Raw genomic sequence first — 20,972 nt, forward strand, 5'->3', positions numbered from 1 at the left:
CTTTCTCATATATCTCCAAAACCGTAAGGTTTAACCAAATTCTTTCAAATGCCGAAATGACACTAGTTACCAGAGGCGGATTCATGGTGGTGCGGGCGGTGCCCCCACCCCCCTACAATTTGCAAAGCATGGATTGTCAGGGGTAGATTTAGGCGGTTTTAGGTTGAAACTTTAATTTCTCGCTAATTTTACCACAAAAGATATCTACATAGCACCCACTGTAGAATATTTCAAAAATTTAACTTTAATTTTAAACATGTGCGCCCCCTAATCTGAAATCCTGGATCCGCCACTGGGTACTCCCGTAGCCGTGACATGCTACATGTTTGAGTCGTCAGTCCATAAAGGTGTCTTCAAGGAATGCAAACATACAAAATACAAAAGATGTTTTGATTGTAATTAAGTACTTGATAACAGGTGAAAAAGGTAAATTTACAGAGCGATCTTTATTATTGTTAACTTTTCACGATTATTTTAACTTTAAACATATTATGCAATACATAATTAATCAAAATAAGATTAACAATAATTACTAAACTTGACTTATACTGTAATATCATACATAAATTTTGTTATATTATATATACATGTATAAGAAACGGGCATGGATTTGACTTCATGTTTTTTTTTAGTTCTTTGAATTGCAAGATTTGTTAACAAGATTAACTTACAATGTATAAGAACTTGTACAATTTTGAAGGCTATATGATGCTGAGGGTTATGTCGCTAAATACATGCAGAAGGCTAATGGTCGTCATCTTGAGCTCGTGGGCCGGTACCGTGTATTCATCCGCACCATAAAAACCGATATGTTCAACGTGTTGTTGTGTTCCTTTCCTCTTTCGTCTTCCCAAGATTGACCTTTGATGAGCAACTCGGTAGGTGGATCTAGGAAAGCAAAGGACGCTCAACCTACAGGTGCGGCCTGGTCAATGCTCCCAGTATTTAGTGGCGTCCGATTTCCACGTCTGGTGTTTGTCCCTGGATTGCGTTCTTGTGATTTCCGCTAGAACAAGGATTTATATGTGGCATATATTTAAGTTCTTGGCTAGAATCTTGCAATTGGTCAAATTCTCTTGATTACTCTTGAAAGGCAAAATGACTTTTTTTTACAGTTTTTAGTCAATATCTTAAAAACAATAATAGATAGAAACTTCTCATGCTGAAATGGTCCTCATGATTAGGCCTACGAAAGTCTGCATTAGATCAAAGATGTCGGACGACTCCTCGTTAGAGTTAATGCCCTTGGAACAAGATGATTAGCAGCTTTCAGCCAATATCTTGAAAACTATAATAGATAGAAAGAAACTTTCCATTGATGAAATGATCTTTACAATATGTTCTACCCAAGTCTTCTCTTAAGTCAAAATTGTCGGACAACTCCTTGCTAGAGTTATTGCCCTTGTAAGGCAAAATTGGAACAGCTGAGCGACTTTGGCTCCTGGAAGCCTCTTGTTGTCCACGTTTTCACCAAAAAGAGACGGGGTTCTTAACCCCGGAACATACTCTGGATCATCTGCTGTCTACTAGTTCATGATAAAATTTTCATGCACGATGCATTTTACTATGATGATATAACAAAGTATTCTCTTTGAAAAAGGAGAAAAACTGCATTAATTTTCAATGTCCAAGGGCCATAACTCAGCAAACAATCAATGGACCAGAACAAAGTTTGAACTTGATAGTAACTTGCCATGGTAAAGCAATGATTTGCCAGATTGATGGACGAGCAGAGTGCAAGCCTGAGGCCCCCTTTGGTAGGGGACTAAATTCCAAGCACAGCAATGCAAACACATATTTGTGAAAGTAAAAATTGTAAATATTTGTAAAAAATTCAAGATTGTATGCTAAAAAAAAATTTAATTTTAGCGAAGGCTCGCGCCAGGTCAACTTAAAAAATCAACTACAAAAAACTAGGTATATTTGCACCTAGTTTTACTATTACTGACTAAAAAAATGCATTAAAAACTTTCCCATTGTCAGTGTGTGGCACATTTTATCATGATCTATATTTTCAAAGTGCACATTTAGTGGTATATGATATTTTTAAAATTTATTTAATTAAAAAAAATCAAATCAAAATGATATAATTATTTTTTAACATTCATGTTAGTGATAAAACACATAAATATGATTGTAATAATGTATCCTTACATGTTTTTTATGAAAGGTATAAATAGTGGCAAAACAAGGTGTTCACATACATGTACATACTGATCATGAACACTAAGCTATTATACAGTGTTGTATAATTGAACACCTGAGGGCAGGCCACAGCTGGCCCCAAAACATCATTATACACAGGTACAGAGAAATATATACACTGAATGTACAATAACAATTAAACATTGAAGGAGACAAATACAACTTTACAGTAGTCAGCTTATTTGAGTTAACAATAAATATTTTAATTTCAAAAGTAACACGGATTCTGATTGGATAACAAATGTCGTCCATTGTAGCATTGATGAAATTTTGTAATGACTGTGACGTCAGAAGATTTACTGGTTGAATTTTAATACTTAAATTAAATTATAAGGAATGATTGAGATTATTTTGAATTGACACCCAAAAACTTCTGTGTTTCAAGTTTCCCTACCTACCCTATTTCTACCTGCCATCCCACAGTGGCAGATCCAAAGTTTTAGGTATGGGAGGCCCCAAAAAAATTCTCTTGACAGGATCACCGTTGAGGATCAAGAATTCATACTAAATAACTAGTTCGCTGGATTACTATTGAATCATACTTCTTTCTGAGTGTTTTTCATGATGTAATACACACGTTTTCAACAATTTTCAATTTTCTAAAGGGGGGGGGTCGGACAAGGAAAAGGTAAAAACAAGGTAAATCAGCCCTAAAAATCATCTACCTACCTATCTTAACCTCTGAAAGCATGAAACAGGAAACATGAAAACTATTTTTGGGGGCCTAGCATTCATAGGCCAATTTAATTATCAATCACTTTATAAACAACTGACATAAACAAAAAAGTTCTTTAAAAAGAAAATTGAAATAAAACAGAAAAAAAAGAATGTAACATAAAGAACTATATAAGAACCCTGTTTATACAGAACCCTTTAGATAATACAGAATGCAAAATACAGTGCATGTTTAGGCAAATGTTTAGTTTACACAGGTACAAATGCATTGAAACTAATCATGTTAATATGAGGAGACATAAGGAATTAGGAAATGTCTGGTGTGGACAGATTTTCAGGTATTAAACTGCAACCAAAATGCATCAATAGTATATTCTTCGGTAATAAACTGTCGCTGACAGTACATTACACTTTGGCTTCGCCTACTTTCCTATGTATAATCTTGCATGAATCATAACATCACTATCGGGGGCCCACAAGTGGGGATTGACGAAATGTAATAAACACACATGAAAATTAAACTTAATTTTAAAAATGATAAATATTGCAATATAAAGACAATAACAGTGTACTGACTTGAAATATAAACTATATACAGATGAGGCTTATAATCGGCGTGAAACGCAAGGCATTGTTTCTAAGTTTCATCCGTATATAGTTTTCATTTCCAAGTAAATTTGCTGTTATTGTCTATATTCAATAACAGGAGAAAGTAAAAAAAAATTGACAGTAATTTCAAAATTCAATTATAATAAGTTTTGGTACTGTAAAGAAATTCTATATTTCACTTAAATAAGTATTTTTTTCTGAACAATAATATGTGTAGATGACAGGAAGGCGGATCAGCTGTTCCCCACACACACCCTTTGAAAGATGGTCACATAAACTGTACTAGTATTAATTTTGGACTGAAAAACATGAAAATAAGTACCAGCAAAATTGATTTTTTATTCTTTATAATGCTGATGGAAACCCAGAAAATTATCATTTTAGGCCAACAAAAAAATAGGTGTGTTTACTGTCACATGCTGAAAAAATTGGGTCGGTAGATTTTTTTGGGTAGGGATGGGGAGTTCAATTGTAGTTTCTTGACTAATAAGCTATATAGAAAGAAACAGAATACTCTGTAATGGTGCACAGTCTTGTCTATCAGCTAGTTTTCTTTTTAAATTGCTGGCAGTGCTGCCACAGGAGGCCGCCATTGTTGTTTAATACGATAAATACCAGGAAAAGGCAGGAACTTCTGGAATTTAAGAAAATTGCCGATAAAAAAGTTAAGTTTGCCGCGATAAAATCTGGGCCAGTCAGGTGACCATAAACAAACATATTTTGTTTTTGCCTTAACAGTATTAAATTAACAATAAATGAATGCAGACAATAATCAGAATAAAATAACAATGTCAAAAGACTTCCATCATCGATTCTAACTTGAAGCTAGATCTATTTACAGACATTTTCCACTTGGTGTGCCTGTGAGTGATGTTCATAGTATACCCATAATATCTCTTGTATCATCATCTGTACGATTTCTTCTTGGCTGCTTTTGCCATTTTTGACTTACCTGAAAAATCAAGAAAAATATTTCATAAATATTGCAGCTATGAATCTCATGTTTGGTCTGCTACAGTACAGCTATAGTAAATCGTGCCATTTTCACATTTTGGGTGAAAGATGATATATGAGAGTACTCTATCTTAAATAGCCTTGGTTATAAAAGTTATTGAATTGGCATTTTATAGTCTCATACATCATAAAAAAGTTTTGAAATAAGTGTATATAATGTCCATACTTGACAAATAGAAATAACTTAATCACACTGGCTGTAATAACAAAATGCACAAATTAAATATTTGATAATCTTTATGATCAGGCGCGGATCCAAAGACTGGCATACCTGGCGTATGCCCCCACTAAATTGGTAGGAAAATTTTTTTTACAAGTTTTGCCCCGTAATATTTTTTAACTTGCATTGCACTGCATTTAATTCAATTAACACCCCCCCTAAACTCAAATACTGAATCCGCCCCTGATGATTACATATATATATATATATATTATGTTATAGGTACCATAATGAGTAAAAGTTGAACATTACTAAATGTCAACTCGCTTTATTTAACTTCAACATCATAAAAAGCAAGCCTTGGCGAGTTAGTTATGATGTTGAAATCAAATAAAGGGAGTTGATATTTTGCGATATTCAACTTTAGAAATGTCAGACTTTGCTTTTGAACTACCAGGTTTTGTTTATAGTAAACAATACAAAATCACACAACAAAAAATTGCAAGTGCAAATTTTTCATATCACTAGCTCACATCACATCGTCCATTTTGGGTGTGATATTGCAATCTGTAGATGTCCAAGAAGTAAAAAAATACAACAACCAAATCTTTGTGAATACATGTTAAACGAGTTTTTTTTTAAATATTACTTCTCAATCTACATACCATGTATAAGAAAAAACTTTACTCTAAAGTCTAAACGTCATAAATGGACTAAACACATTTGTCTTTTACAGCTCTTATATGTTGAAAAACCTTCCACATCTCTCAGTGGCCATTTGTGCATGGTGCCCATACCCTTTTACCCAATTCAGGTACTATACCTTAAAATTCTAAGTAAGACATTTTCAGTTTGTTTTGGCAATACCATGATTATTATTGGAGACTCCAAGTAGTACCATGATTATTATTGGAGACTCCAAATAGTTTCTTATCTACACATGATATGCTACAAACTAAAAACTAATACAGATAGGAAGTCCTATAAGATAAAAGTAATTACAATCCAATATTGTAAGGTTGAAAGAGCTCAAGCTGTGTGCAATATCAAAATCTGATGATACTCTCTACCCATTAATCATTTACTATACTTCAGTCCACAGGAGATGAACCAGTATTGGTCTCAGTATTTTATTCTTTGCCCCATAGGCTTCTGTAGTATACCTTCAATTTTCATGATTTAAAAAAAAATAGACAAAGAGTTTCAATCTAATTTTTGACCATGTTTTTCCATTAAGGAAATGTCAAAAATAATTTTAGAAAAAAAAAGGACAAACTTTTTCTACTTTCACTTTTATTTTGAGTTCATGAAATAGACCCCTTTTCTGAAGCATTATTTTTCATGAAAATACTGTTTTTTCTCAAAAACAAGTTCTTTGTTTCATAGTTTGATATTTACCCTGTATTTTGATGAAAAATGATAGTCCTTTGCCAAGAAACAAAAACAGGAAAAAGGCAAAAAGAAAGCACACTATATTTTTTAGCCTCCATGTTTTGACGTACATCCAGTCAGGAATTTGTAATACAAGACTGATACCTATTGTTTTTGGGTTATTATACATGTACCTTTCTCAGGTTATATAAAAAATAAAATCACAAACTTTACCTGTGATGAAGGTCCTTCACAGGACCGAAACCGGTCAGGTTTAAACAACAGCTCTTTACAACTATCAGATTTAAGTGCTATATTTTTAACTAGTACACCCTTTTTCAGCCAGCTGGAGGCCAATAGCAAAATAAAGCGGCAACCTGAATATGCAATATTTTTTACATTATAAGAGGCTGTTAGTAATGTGGAGCAGCATTACTTGTTCTATATCTTACAAAAAATAAAATCATACTTGTTTCTCTGTGAATTTTGCTACCATATAAGCATCTGTGTTTGAACTCAGCTGCTGTCAGTGACTGTGACAGGGACTTCTTCTGATATTCTTTCAAAGGCTGAACATTTATACCACCAGTCCTGTAAAATAGATTAGGTCAGGGATTGAAGAAACTGGCTGTTTGTAACTTTTTATTGCATAAAAAATGGGTTAAAGACAGAAATGGCAGAATTTCGTTAAACAGTAAGTAAATGTCTGACAGGCCAGAAACCGGATCCCACAATATGGGACCCAATCCTCGTGCTGGATACCAAATAACGAGAGACTGCAATTAGTACGAGTAGTTGATAAGAAAAATATTATAAAAATAATTTCTACACCCATCCCCCCCCACCAACAGATGATTCACCATACTATAATCCAATTTTCACTTTATGAATTTTGGCCAAAAAAGTGTAATATTCCCTTCATGAATCCCTGTGCATTAATCTAGTTGATCATGTGCATGCATCATGTCAAGCTCCACGCAGTGATAGTTGTTCGTTTCCTCTCTTACTAACCACTGCAGACAGGTTTTTCGAAATTCTCAGACATTATTCAAATCAAATGTCATTTGACAATCAGATAATGTTGCATAAAATCATTCAAAGATTCTTGAAAATTCTGAAAGGGCTGGCTGCAGCATCTAGAGTGAATTTCAAACATCAGATTCTGTTTCAGAGCTTGGCATTATGTGTATTGTAAAGTGCAACATATTTACATGTCAATTAATTGTGAGTGTGATCATTGTGTATTTTACATAGTGCATATGTGTTTTAAAAGGTCAATACCAAAACAATATTTCGATTTTGAACGTTTATTATCATTTTATGACCATAATTTTGAATCTATCTTGGTGATATTATAATTTATCAGCAATTTGTAAATTGCTTTGTTATCATGCACTGTTTGCTCTATTGAGAGTTTATGTCAAAATTCTTAAATCCTGAATTACATCATCCTTTTTTTATAAAAAAGTAAATATTTGCAGAATCTCTTTGCAACATAGCAAACCATTCAAATAAATAGCATTGTACCAACAATGAGAAGAAAATGTAAGAATGAAGTTTTTTACAGATTCTATTGAAAATAGTGCCATAATATTCAAATTCTCAGCCCTGTGAAAATCACCCAATACTCAACAGACAAAAAGATACAGTGTTACTTTACACACTAATTACTGTTTAAACAGCACAAACATTTGTACCTTTCAGTTTCAAATGGAATGAAATCTTCATCCCCATCAGGTCCAAAGTCATCTTCTGTGTCAGCAAAACTACCTTCATCTTCTACAATGAAATTTACTAAATTAACATATATATGTAAACAAATATTCCAAAGAAATGTTACTGTGGCTCTATTTGTGTCTTCATAGCTCATTAGGTCACATTAGGAATCAGATTCACTTCTTATTAGATGCGTCAGAGCAACAAGAATGTCACACAGTAAATGAGATTAAGGAAAATTGTGTTTATTTTGCCTTAAGGAGGTATACCTAGGTTAAGGGACATAACTTTTGAAAACATCGATATGTTTGCAGGGTAGGAAACTCACTCAAATTCTAGCCAGTCCTGAATACAATTTTTCAATATATTTACTATTTGACTGTATATATTTTTACTAAAATTAGCCAGCCCTGCCAAAAAATAGCCAGTCTCGGGCTGGCGGGCAGGATACTATTTCTAACTCTGATGTTTGTATATATTCTATTTCACCAAAGCCTATTAAACTTTCATTTGAAACAGAATGAAATCAGTCCAAGTTACTTTGATGCTTACACATGATTGATTTAAAATTCTAAATACAAATGTTCCAGTAATTTGTAAGAGATGTGTCCATTACCCTAGATCTACGTGAATACCTCTTTATTATATGCTTAAAACGCTGAAGTTGGATTATCTCCCTTTGAAATTATCTTTCCTCCTCTGAGCAAATAAAATACCATTTCAAACCCGGGAGTGGTTCATGAGGAATGGACTTGGAAGATATGTGGACAAACAGACATGCATACAGAATGATTCTTATATAACCCTCAATCTTTGTTTGTGAAGTATATTATAAGTGTGACATGAATGAGTTTTTTTATACAAATGTAACCATTTATTAGTAGCAACACTTACACATGTAAACAAGTCATATCAGCCATTACTTAAATCATATTTATTGACAAACTGTAAATATGAATATAGATGATCTTATCTTGAGGCAAAAAAAATATCTGTTTCCTGCTACCCTACCTACCCTATTTTTTTATGCCTACCCTAAACATTTTATGGCCATTTTGCCGCAAGCACTGCTAAAGTCTGAATTAATACCCCATTAACTCAATGTAAAACGTTGATGAAAAATAGAATAATTTCCCTACCTACATGTACCTATGTGCCTGACTAATGTTTTCTTGGCCTGATAAGTTTAAAAGAGAAAGCAAAGGGTTTGGGAAACATCATCTTTAAAGTAGTAGAAGAATACTAACCGTCTAGCAATGAGTTAGAACATTCATCTTCATTTCTTCTCTTGTCTTCTTTAGCAACTTTCTTCTTACTAGATAATCTTTCAGGTAAACCATCTAACACATCATCAGGTAGCCTGGCATTCTTTATTTCCTCCAGTTTTCTTCTCTGAAAATTATGAGTACTCATGCAATTTATAGATCAAGCGCTGACATTAAAGAATGGTCAATTTTCAAATTTAGATGAGAAATTTAACAGTGAAATGACATTTTTGTTTTGGTAAAAACAATGCTAATTGTTCAAAATGCTGGTGCATCAAGTTGAAACCCAAGGTGATCGATCCAGCTGCTCTCTGAGCACATGATAAATGTGCATGCACACCCCAAATGGAAGCAAACTAAATAACTGAAAAAACTCAAGAACAAAATCATGATACATGTACATACAGTACATTGTACATTTGTCCCCACCTGGAAGGAAACTGTCAAACCAGTAATCACTTCCATTTAGATCATGTGACCACTTGGTAGGTAAATGTATTTTACAAATTGGTTTGTTTTAGATTTCCCTTTTTACACATATTGATCTAATGATATAAATTTAGACAAGAATTTGATTATTTCTCTTGCATCATTTTTTCTTAATGAAAAAAAAATGTGACAGTGATATTTTAATTCAAAAAAATATATTGAATTCTGATATTTAGATGAACAAATCATTCATCAATTTACATAACTGTGATCAGATCAGTCAGTGGTCGTCAGTCTGTCAGCAATCATTTAACAATCAGTAATCGAGCCGTAAAATATTTACATTAGTTCAGGGACTATATAAGGATACAGAATTACTCTACCTTTTATGGTCATGCGAAATCCGCAAGGATAGTCAAGACTGTATAAACCACCAATCAACGTCCACCTTTCACCATACACTTGTACATGTACATGTATAAGGACACAGAATTACTCTACCTTTCACCATACACTTGTACATGTACATGTATAAGGACACAGAATTACTCTACCTTTCACCATACACTTGTACATGTACATGTACAAGGACACACAGTTTCTCTACCTTTTGTTCCTTGAATTGTTCGTCAATCTTTTTTCTCTTTTCTTTGACTTTCAGTTTTTCTGCATTTATATTTTTTATAGCATCCCTCATTTGTTGTAAAGCAGCCATTCTTCCAGATGTAAAACTAATATCCTCTGGAGCTCCATCATCATCTGATATTTGTTCATTTTCTGAACTGTCTAAAATGAAAATCTTTTTATTTTCATTTGAGTACAAGTGTATTTACTAAATTTGATAAGTCTACCAGTATCTTGTAGTAAATAATCAATTATCATTAACATAAAAGTAAGTCAAACCTTAAAAAATGTCACTGTTTCAAAAGAGAATTTCACTGCTGAAATTTTGGAAGTTAAAAGCATACATTTGTATTTCTTTTTGGGAATTGGGAAATTTTGAACAAACAAAAGGGTTGGAAATTACATGTAAATGACTGAAATTCCAGTACTTTGAATAATGTGACATCGCGTGCTTATTTATTAAGTTTTACCAACATAAACAGGCTGGACTGAAGCAATATGCTAAATCATCAAAAGTTGAAACACTAATCAGAAATTTCACAGACCCCAGAAAAAGTAACACAGTTGTTAATGAACAAATTTGTGAAACTGCTGTATAAGAAAGAGCATGTAGTGCATGACAAATCCCACTTGAATGGTGGAGTGAAAATGACAAAATACCCAAAAATGGTCAGTACTTAAACATTCTAGGAATGTCAGTTTCTTCAGAAAATCACATAATCTTACCTGAACAAAAATTGTATTTCAAATACAGTACTAAAACTGATCAGTAAGACTTGACATGTATACACTTGCATTTACATTTCCGCCAAACCTCCGTCAAAACTTTTAACTTCTATAATCACAGCGGTCTCCATGACACTTGTTACTCCCATAGTGGTATTTATTCAAAAATTTGAAAAATCTTCTGGAAACCCTCAATTCAAGATTATTATCAAATTACATGTATAATAGCATTAAAACCTATGATTTTTCAACTCTGTACTTTTATTCCCCTTAGTCAGTTAAAATCAAACTTCAAAAAAGAGGGTACACCGAGATACAAATATTTAGTTCTTGGTAAAGATTCCTCATACTTTTTAAAAAACAGTTCAATATCATCTGCCAAATATACAGAAGAAGACACTTTCAAAATGCTGGATTTTTTTATTGACAGCAAATTTGTTCAGTGTGGTGGACACGTTTTTCAACAAACAGTTGGCATTCTAATGGGAGCAAATTGTGCTCATCTACTTGCTGACCTATTCCTTCATTCTTATGAGACTGACTTCATAGATGATCTGATGCAAAAGAAGGAACAAAGTTAAAATAGATCCTTAAATCTGAGTTTCCGCTACATGGATGACATATTATTCTTAAACAATCTTAGTTTTGGGGATTTGATACACCTCATCTATCCCAAAGAACTAGAGATAAAGAATACTACAAACACTGTGAAATCTGCCTTATATCTTGCCCTACACTAAGAGATTGATGGTAAAGGAAAACTATTGACCAAACGATACATCAAACGCAATGACTTTTCATTCCGTATTGTCTACTTTCCTTTCATCTGTGGCAACATCCCTTATGCACCTGCATATGGAGTTTTTATCACAACTCATAGGTTATGCCAGATCATACCATAACTACGCAGACTTTTTGTATCTGGCTAGATTTCTTACAATAAGGCTTTTGGAATAGGGTTATGTTGCTACAAGATTGAAATCATCATTACAGAAGTTTTATGGTCATCATATGAACTCGTGCATCCTTACAGTTTATCCATCTGTACCATGAAAACTGATTTGTTCAACGTGTCATAGTTTTCCTTTACTCTTTCGTCTACCCTAGACTTAAATTTTTTTAGCAACTCTGATGGTGTTTCAAGAAAAGCCGAGGATCCTTACCCTACCAGTTTTCAGTGGAGTCCAAGTTGTTCATTTACTTTTTTAACCTTTGTATGTATTATATTGGATATTTTATGTTCCTTGTTGTGTGTGTCTGGTTTTCATATCTGGTCTTTGTCCCTGTACTAAATTCTTTTGAGTTCTACTAGAATCTTGGTTCCATTGATTTGGTTTGAATTTGTTTCATTTCATTTGTTTATGCTGTACATATGATAAAAAGTTCAATTAACTAATTGTATATATTAAGGAGGCAGACATAGGGTAAGGGACATAACTCTTCAAATCAGTGATATGTTTGTATCAAACTCAATTACACCAAAGCATATCAAGCTTTCATTTGAAACAGAATAAAACCAGTCCAAGATTATTTGATGCTTACATGAGATTGATGTTAAATGCTGAATACACACGTTCCAATGATTTGTAGCAGTTGTGTTCCTTACCCAAGGACTACCTCTTTAAACCAAATAGAAAACGATAAGGGAAGTTTCCTGGTTGCAATTGCTGAGTTAATAAAACCTACCAGTTATCTGGTTAAAGATAAACAATTCTAACGGTTAAGGGGTTATTATGTCAGATGAATTTGACAACAGTTAGTGAATGGTGTGCATATATGTTCACTTCTCCCTGTTTTTCTCAAATAGCTTGAGCCCTGAACCCTTAATTATACATTATGATTCATAAAAGTCAAATCTTGCAGTGATATTGTCGGCCTTTTTCAAAACTACATGTATCTCATCCTTTTTCTATTGGGGAAAATATCCTTCATTTTTTTTAAATTAGAAAATTAGGAATAACTGTACTTAGTTTTTATGATTACTTGTATAAAAGACAAGTCATGAACATTAAATCTGTGAAATATTGAACAGAAATACCACATACTGTTCTATGACTGCTAAAGGGATTTTTTTAGCCATTTTTTGGAAAGTTTCATTAGGAGAAACAGCCTTATAATATTTTGGAGGTACATGTACATGTAATTTAAGACAAACAAAATCACAGTCTTGACCAAGAGGATGTTTTAAGTCATAATTGGGAATTTCTCTACATGATACACATGTACATTTTGCACATGAATATGATTGCTGAAATTTTGAATTTTTCTCAACTGGAAATACATTTGTGTATACCTGAAATTCAGACCCTGGGCTAGTGTTACAAAAAAATCATTAGCCCACAATGCTCAATACACCTCAAAACAAGATGCTCCTTATTTTTTTTCTTTTAAGTACAATAATAAGCTTTTCATAAAAAATTGGAACTTCTCTTCCCATACCCTGGCAGTATATGACAAAGCAGTATAATCAGAAAGACTATTACATGGACAAAGTCGATTGGAAATAGTTGTTTACAAGTTATATGTATACGTTAAATTTCATTAAATTAACATTTTCTTACCTACATGTAGATGAGTTATCAATTTGTAGCTTTCAACAATGCTTTATAAGCCTTAAATTTCAGGAAGCCTGTTGGGCAGTGCTTGCTTTTAGCCACTAACCCAATGCTGGGAAGGTAAAATTTGATTGAGGCTAGTGAAATGATGTGTACTTTTCTTGTTTCGGGCCAGTTGAATGCTATAGAGTCCTCTATTATTCCGGCTAGTTGTTGAAAATTTTGAAAGAAAGGACTTGTTGGGCTAGCTATGTAAGACATCTAAAAGCCCAAATCTGACTTTACTGGACTTGTACACTGGGCTAGTGGCTAATGGCACAACTGAAAAGGTCATCTGACAAATGCACAGGACAAGGATCATGTCTATGGCATTTGTTTGGAAAACTTTTAACTAAGGGTAAGTACCATTGACCATGTGTCTATAGAAGTTTAAAAGAGTTTCTTGGTGCTCAAGATGATTTATTGGTATATGTCAACTCTAAAAAAAATTTGCTTACATGGCCTGGCACTGTAAAATTTATACCTTTTTCAGAGTCTTGTAACGATACTTCATCGTCACTTTCACCTCTTTTTCCATCACTTTCTTTTTTGTCATTTAAATATTCGAAGACCGGTGTCTCGAAATCATCATCATCGTCGAACTTGATGTGGTGATATCTCTTTTTAGATCGTGTAGACATTGTTTCGAAATGTTAAAAAAATCACACGTGTTTGTTTACCTGGGTAATTGACTACTGGGAAAGGCAACGGGTGTTTCTGTATCGAGCTCCAAGTCGCCCCAATTACATTCGTTCCAAAAAATAAACAAAAAGAACCGCGAGGCGATTAAAACACGGTTAGGACAGTTGATTGAAAGTTTATCTAAAATACTTTTTCCTTAAATTTTTCGTCGTTTGATCATTGATATTTAGCGGAGCCCCAGGACACTGACAAACCATTTATTCAGCATGTGTACATGTACGTAATGTGTTTATTTAGAATCTAGTAGGATGAGGATCTGGACTACCGATAAAAATGTAGCAAAAATTAGAATTCCTATAGTTGTACAGTTTGAATTAAAAAAAAAATCCTACATACTGTTCAGTACAAATATGAATTTCGACATACACTCGGGAAAATCGAAACGTATAGAACCTGGCATCCTCTATCATATATTGTCTTTGAAAAACAGAACACACACGATGACATCTGATTTATTGAGTGAAAAAGTATTTTGATACCGCGTTAAGGTAGTGGGGGATCCAGGGGGATTCCGGGATTGGAACCCTTTCCTTTGTTGGAAAATTGTGTCAAAAAATTGAGCAAGAAGTGTGAACTTCATTCAGACTGCCCATGTTTTGTTATAGCTGAACGCTGCATAATTTGACTTTGTAATTTGTATTTTAAAAGTCCGTGACCAAAAGAAAATGCCTCTCGCAATTATACTACCTCCGCTTGGGACGTTAATTTTTATAACGCTACTCCTGCGTATACACGTACGGTACCTCATTAGTAAATGAGCTACGTTAATGAAACTTGACCGTTCAATGATTTGAAATATATCTATAATTGCCATACTAAAACATCACAAATCTGTAGTACTTAATTATACATGCACCAAGAGACAATATACAGAAAACAAACTGTATCAAAAAATGAGGTTATTTTTCATTTTAATGCTTTACATTCTCCAAAGTCATGCGTGCATGATTTTGTGTCATTATTGGCTTTGTTTGTGAGGAAAAGGTGCAGGACTCCATTCCCAGAATGACGTAGATGATTGTTTAAATTTGTCATGTCATTCTTTTGAGTTTTGTCATTGACGAATTGTGCCTAATGAAATGTTCTAAACATATATGAGTAGTATTAGTCGTAACATTTGTATTGTATATTTCGTTTAAAAATATATTCAGTAATTTTGTATGATGTAATGAATGCATTTAAATGAGGTGGGGGAGAGACACCAAGTACAATTTTATACACATGTATTACTCAATGATTCCGGCCTGTTCTCCATCTTAAAAGCTGTTTTTCCAATCCAGCTGGCCTTTCCCAATCATCATTTGTTTATTTTCATTAATTCTGTTTTACTTTAGCCAAACTTGCGCTTATTATTATTATTATTATAGATATTACCTTTTTTTTTTCTTTTTCAGTTCTTTAATTTCGAAACTGACAACATGTCGCTCCCTCAAACACACATAAAATATGCATTTTTTACTATGACATCCTCATATTGTTGATTTTTATGTCTAAATTACAAATACCTTGTAAACATATTTATGACATGTTATGGCATTGTTGCGCTTCATTATGTGATTGTTGAAAAAAAATGACCATTTTTGTTATACATGTAGGAATAAGTCACACAAACTAAATTTGTGAATCGCTATATTTCATTCATCTTATGAAAAAGGATAACACTTATAGCCAAAAGGGAATATAATTAACTTGATTGACCTCGTAACCTTCCATTTATATGTAATTCTTTTGCCATGACTTTAAAACACAATGATATGATCGATTATGCTTTAAATAATGATTGGACGTTATCGATCAGTAAAATCCAATATTTTGAATATCAAATGGAAAATACTCACTGAAGTTATCCATCTTTGATCGACGATTCATGCAATTCTTATTTCCTTAAAACTAGCCGAGTAGTGACGAGTTGTTTCTCCTACTTGTGAGATGTTATTTGTGCACAGTGCACTTGTGCATAGCGGGATATTTTTTTTGTTTTTGTTGATGTTTATGTGCTACACAGTGTTTGATGACCAATTTTCATATTTTGAAGACCAACTGTATTTTATGAGACATTTTCACTTTTATGCTTTTTATAACTATTTAGTAACGTTCGAAACAGTTAACAGTCCTTTTTCATAGCGCAATCACATGGTGTATATATCTATTAATGAGTGTCGTGTCAGGGTAGGACTTTTTAATCTTATAGCCACACACAGACCAAAACGTAATAGTCTACTCTTTGAAGATGTACTTTTTGTCAATCTTATTAACTCAGTAGGATCGTTCGGTGTTTTACTCATGCTTTTGATAACTCGTGTATTATTTTCATCTAGAAGTGTAGTTACTTTTAATATTTCCAATAATGCATTATACGAAAACTCGTACTCAGTGAAATAGAGATACTTGTTCATTGTCTAATCATGTCTTTATGTATTATGTTATAATTTTTTGGTTGTCTATAGTTCTGTTTGTTATCTGGTGATATTGAGGCAAACCCTGGACCTAGCTGCGATACATCAGACGCGACCAGGGATGATACTATTGATGATTTCCGAGATTATATACAAGCTTTACTGACCGTTCACTTGAACATTCAAGGCTTAGTTCCGAAGCTTGACATCGTCAATATAGAACTGCGTAATATCGATATTGTCTGTCTCAGCGAAAGGTGGCTTAGTTCTAATGTAATCAATAACGACATTCTTTTAGATGGTTTTCATCCTCCTTTCAGAAATGACTGTGCTGGTAGACGGGGTGGAATGTAGCGATATATGTAAAAGACAACTTAGTCGCCACTATGGGGCAAGATTTATTTGTTAGAGGTGTTGAGGGCTTGTGGGTTGAGGCAAACATAAAGGGGCGTCAAAAAGTTTTATTTGGAGTCATTTATAGACCTCCAGATTCTGGTGATCATATTTTTACTCTGATCGAGCATTCCATTCATCTTGCTGTTGACACAGCAATTGAACACATTGTCATTTTAGGAGATTTCAATGGAGACTATCTTAAAGATGATTATGTGCGTATGAAAAATAAAATAACGAGATATGATATGGTTCAATTTGTCAATGAACCTACCCACTTCACTGAGAACAATAGTTCGTGTTTAGACCTGGTCATAACGAATCAAAGAAACTTGATTGATCTCGTTCATGTCGGTCATTCTCTTTTTGATACGATGACTAGATACCATTGCCCAACTTATGGAATCATTAAAATCGGAAAACCACAGTAGACGTGCTTCAGACGAGTTTGGTTATACGACCGATGCGATGTTAATACTTTTGCGAAAAATTGCGTACTATTGACTGGGACAAGATTATTTCTGGTGCACATAAGAACTTAGATGTTCTCATTCATTCATTTACTGATACTTCTATAAAATCTGTCATGGAGACTATTCTCAATAAGGAAATCACTGTTCGTCATTCAGATCCTCCATGGATGAATAACACTGTTCGTAGTGGTATATGTAAACGTTATCGATTACACATGTCTAATTCTCCTCAACACTGGGCTGCGTTCAGGCGATCTCGAAACCGAACTTTCAATCTGATTAGATTACATAATGTAATCTTTGATCCGAAATCCTCTGTATACAGTTTCATTTATAGGTGTCACATCTGTTTTCTGGTTGGCTTTTTTCTTTCCTCCAGCTGGTCTACCACGAGGTCTTTTGGGACCTCTTTTTCTTTTGTCAGTTCATTCTTTGGTTGGCATTGTGCACGTTCTGTCGTCCATTGCACGTGTATGGCATCGCGTCTGATGACCTCTTCTAAATGAATCCCTCGACAGGGAACTATCTTGTAAATCTTTATTACTGCGGGTGCGTCCATCTCCTTTGCGAGTCGGTCAAGAAGTGACCACATATCCTTTTTCATCTCTATTTTTACTTGTCCTCATCCAGGAACGCATCCTGAATTTCCCATGGGAAAATGTTGCTTCTCAATCTCAAGTGGTCGGGAGTGCCCTGTTTCATGTCGATCAATAAATATCCGTGGGGTTTGGCGGTGGCATACTCGTACGATTTCATAACGTGGTTTGTCTTTTTGGGAAACATTTGTTTTGCCATGGTCATGGCCTGTGATACGTCTCTGGAATTTTTCAACAGAACCAGATTATGGGCATTCACTGATGGCAAATGTTTAGTTGATGGTAAAATGTTGGGTTAGGCTTAGGGCTATGTTTAAGGTTGGGATCAGATGTTGATATGGATATGTCTATGGATATGGTTAAGTTGGGTAAGAATTAGGATTAGGTCTAGAGATAGGTCTAAGTTATGTTTCAGTTGATGTTAGATCTAGACTTCAGTCTTGTGTCTGGTGTTGGTCTTGATGGTCTAGCTTGAGGCCTTTGATTAAAGATATATCTAGAGTTACTTATGGGGTAAGGGTAAGATAAATGTACTTGTTTCGGTTCTAGGTTATGTTAAGGATTAGTGTTTGGAATAGAGTTAAAGAGTTTAAAGAGTTTGTATTAAGGTGAAAGATACTGTCATGATAAAGTTAGAGCTAGGGTTAGGGTCTGAATTTCAGATAAGGTCTAGGATCAAGAAAGTTGCTAGAGTCAACTGTTAGATCAAGGACCAGGTCTATGGTCTGTGGACGGGTTGAACTTTGTCATCCTAACGTTCAAAGATCGTAGAACTCAACGCATAGAAGACTAGGATTTTGAACTTTCAACTGTGCCTTAACGAAGATAAATACCTTCAGTATAAAAACGATACAGTGAAACGATCTAAACAAAACCCTGAATAAAAAAAAATAATTAAAAAACGTAAAAAACTGTCTGACTCTGACACTTTTATAATTAGTCCCTATATAATAATTAAAATGAACCGACACCTGTCTTAACTAACGAATTTCAGATTTCAAAACGGTTTCGGTATAGACAGTTTTTACTGTATTAATATATTGAAACACGTTTTTCAAAGACTCCTAAAAAAGATAATATAGTAGTGTCGACAATGTAATTGTATCTAATGTCTGTATGATGTATTATTTTTTTACTTTTATCTATTATATCATATCAACCTTTGAATAACTAATAGTTCTGATAATGAGTTAATAAAAAGTAAAATGTAGATTTTGTAGTGAAGCCGGCAGCAAATTCAGTTAATTCACTTGATCTTATGTCGTTGAAGACTTGATTTTTTTGTATGAAAAGTTAATTTCAGAGAATTAATATGCAGGTAGTATGTTTTTTTTCTTAAATGTAGGACATATTTTACATCCTAACATTTTATGTGCTTCGTTATCATATAATCTTTAGTTCTATTAGTATTACTGCAAGCTATCACAATGCGTGTATTGCTGTCAGTGATAGCCAGTCAAAACAATTATTCAGGGACAGCCACCAACAATATCCAAACAACAAAGACTATACTACACCACAACATACGATGACTTTTCAGCGATGAGCGACAGTACTCGATATTAAAAAACTGCTAGTAACCCATAATAGACGGCAATGGAATGCATTGGAAAAGACCAGTGTCCCGTTGCTATAAATAGTAAATACTTGTAGTCAACTTTAGTTATTGAAGTGTCAAAAATATTTTATAAGGTAGTGAGATGGTACACAAAACGTCTTGCACCATCCATTGTTTGTAAGGCTTTTAATAATCTTTAGTAAAATTGTTTAAACCAATGAGAAGGTATTGCATACATTCAAAATTTGATTATTATTTGATAAAAGAGAACGTTTCACCAATACTTTAAGAAATGTTGATGTTTTTATTCTCCTGGACAAAGGAAAACGTGTTCCTGATCTGTATAATACATATATTGAAACGTTTCAAATATAACTTTTAAATGTGCCGTATAAGATAAAGAATATTGTTTTTGATATAAAAATACAATGTTATTTATTGTTTAGACAAAAAAAAGAATGGTATTCATTGGTTTAAATATCTTACTTACATCAAAATAAAGTAATTTTTGCTAATATTTTGTGAGATTTTGGTATTTTTATTATCCTGGACAAATAGACACGAGTTCCTCATAATCTTATTTCTTCTAAACAAATATTGATTTTTTTTCCATAAAAGACCAATTAGATAGTATCGAAAAGATCAGAAGTACTTCAGTGCCAAATTATTAAGTATATCTTATTTTAAAATTTCTACATTTTTATACTCCCAGAGAAAATGTTTTTATCAATGTACAATGTGCAGACATGACGATGTTTACGACACATCAATACTGAACCCAACTGCTGAAATATATATGTGTTTTATTTCCCTCATCAAAAAGTACATGTAGGACACCGTACAAGTTAGTATGATAGTTAATACAGTCTATTATTATTTTCGTTTCCAAAATCAAAATAAAAAAAATCGTGGGAATCGCTTGCGTGTTTCATTGGAATCATGTGCGTGTTTCGTGGGAATCGTGTGCGTGTTTCATGTGGTTTTGTGTGTGTGCGTCTCATTACACTTGAATTAGTCAATTTAACAAAAAGTCGTGAAATTGTTCGTAAATTATGACGCCACCATGCTTTTTAGGTTGTGACGTCATTACTTACGATCAAATTCATACCTACGACTTTTTGTGAAATCGACACTTCTTGATTAAAGTATGAAACTTGGTTACCTAACGTGAGATTTGAAGGATAAATGGACAATATACGGTTGTTTGGTCAGGGTTCAATTTGATTAGAGCCTAAAATATTCTATATATTGTTTTGTAAATTTTGATAAATCTTCAATCGTCTAAAACATACGGAAATGATTTGTCCTGTGTTTTACCATAGGTTTCATGTATAGGCATTCAATCTATTACATCCCGTCCATGTCTATTTTCGATACATTTTATTTTTTGGATTTGTTTTGTCAGAGTTCATGGTAATTTAAATCACTGTCATTTTAGGAGGTAGACTTAGGATATTGTATACAAC

At 33.5% G+C, this 20,972-nt stretch overlaps 1 protein-coding gene across 1 annotated transcript; it reads right to left on the bottom strand.

The window, feature by feature from the left end:
- Window positions 1–2,040: 2,040 nt before the first annotated feature.
- LOC148602158 (uncharacterized) lies at window positions 2,041–14,109 on the bottom strand. The gene is made up of 6 exons (XM_088556649.1): window positions 13,873–14,109; window positions 10,052–10,230; window positions 8,998–9,142; window positions 7,732–7,813; window positions 6,504–6,625; window positions 2,041–4,441 (listed from the first exon to the last, which is right to left on the bottom strand). The coding sequence occupies exons 1-6, from the start codon at window positions 14,027–14,029 to the stop codon at window positions 4,395–4,397; spliced, it is 732 nt and encodes a 243-aa protein (XP_088412775.1). The 5' UTR covers window positions 14,030–14,109; the 3' UTR covers window positions 2,041–4,394.
- Window positions 14,110–20,972: the final 6,863 nt, after the last annotated feature.

The sequence above is a fragment of the Perna viridis genome, chromosome 12 (genome assembly GCF_037379345.1).
Source record: "Perna viridis isolate PV_CMFRI_1.1 ecotype Kerala chromosome 12, ASM3737934v1, whole genome shotgun sequence".
In the NCBI taxonomy this organism is placed as follows: Eukaryota; Metazoa; Mollusca; class Bivalvia; order Mytilida; family Mytilidae; genus Perna; species Perna viridis.

Excerpts from the sequence above, each read along its gene's own strand:
- LOC148602158 (XM_088556649.1), bottom strand. The coding sequence starts at position 14,029 with ATGTCTACACGATCTAAAAAGAGATATCACCACATCAAGTTCGACGAT. Across the intron at positions 10,231-13,872 it reads GTTACAAGACTCTGAAAAAG|ACAGTTCAGAAAATGAACAA; the intron begins GTATAAATTTTA and ends TTTTCATTTTAG. Across the intron at positions 9,143-10,051 it reads AACAATTCAAGGAACAAAAG|AGAAGAAAACTGGAGGAAAT; the intron begins GTAGAGAAACTG and ends CATAATTTTCAG.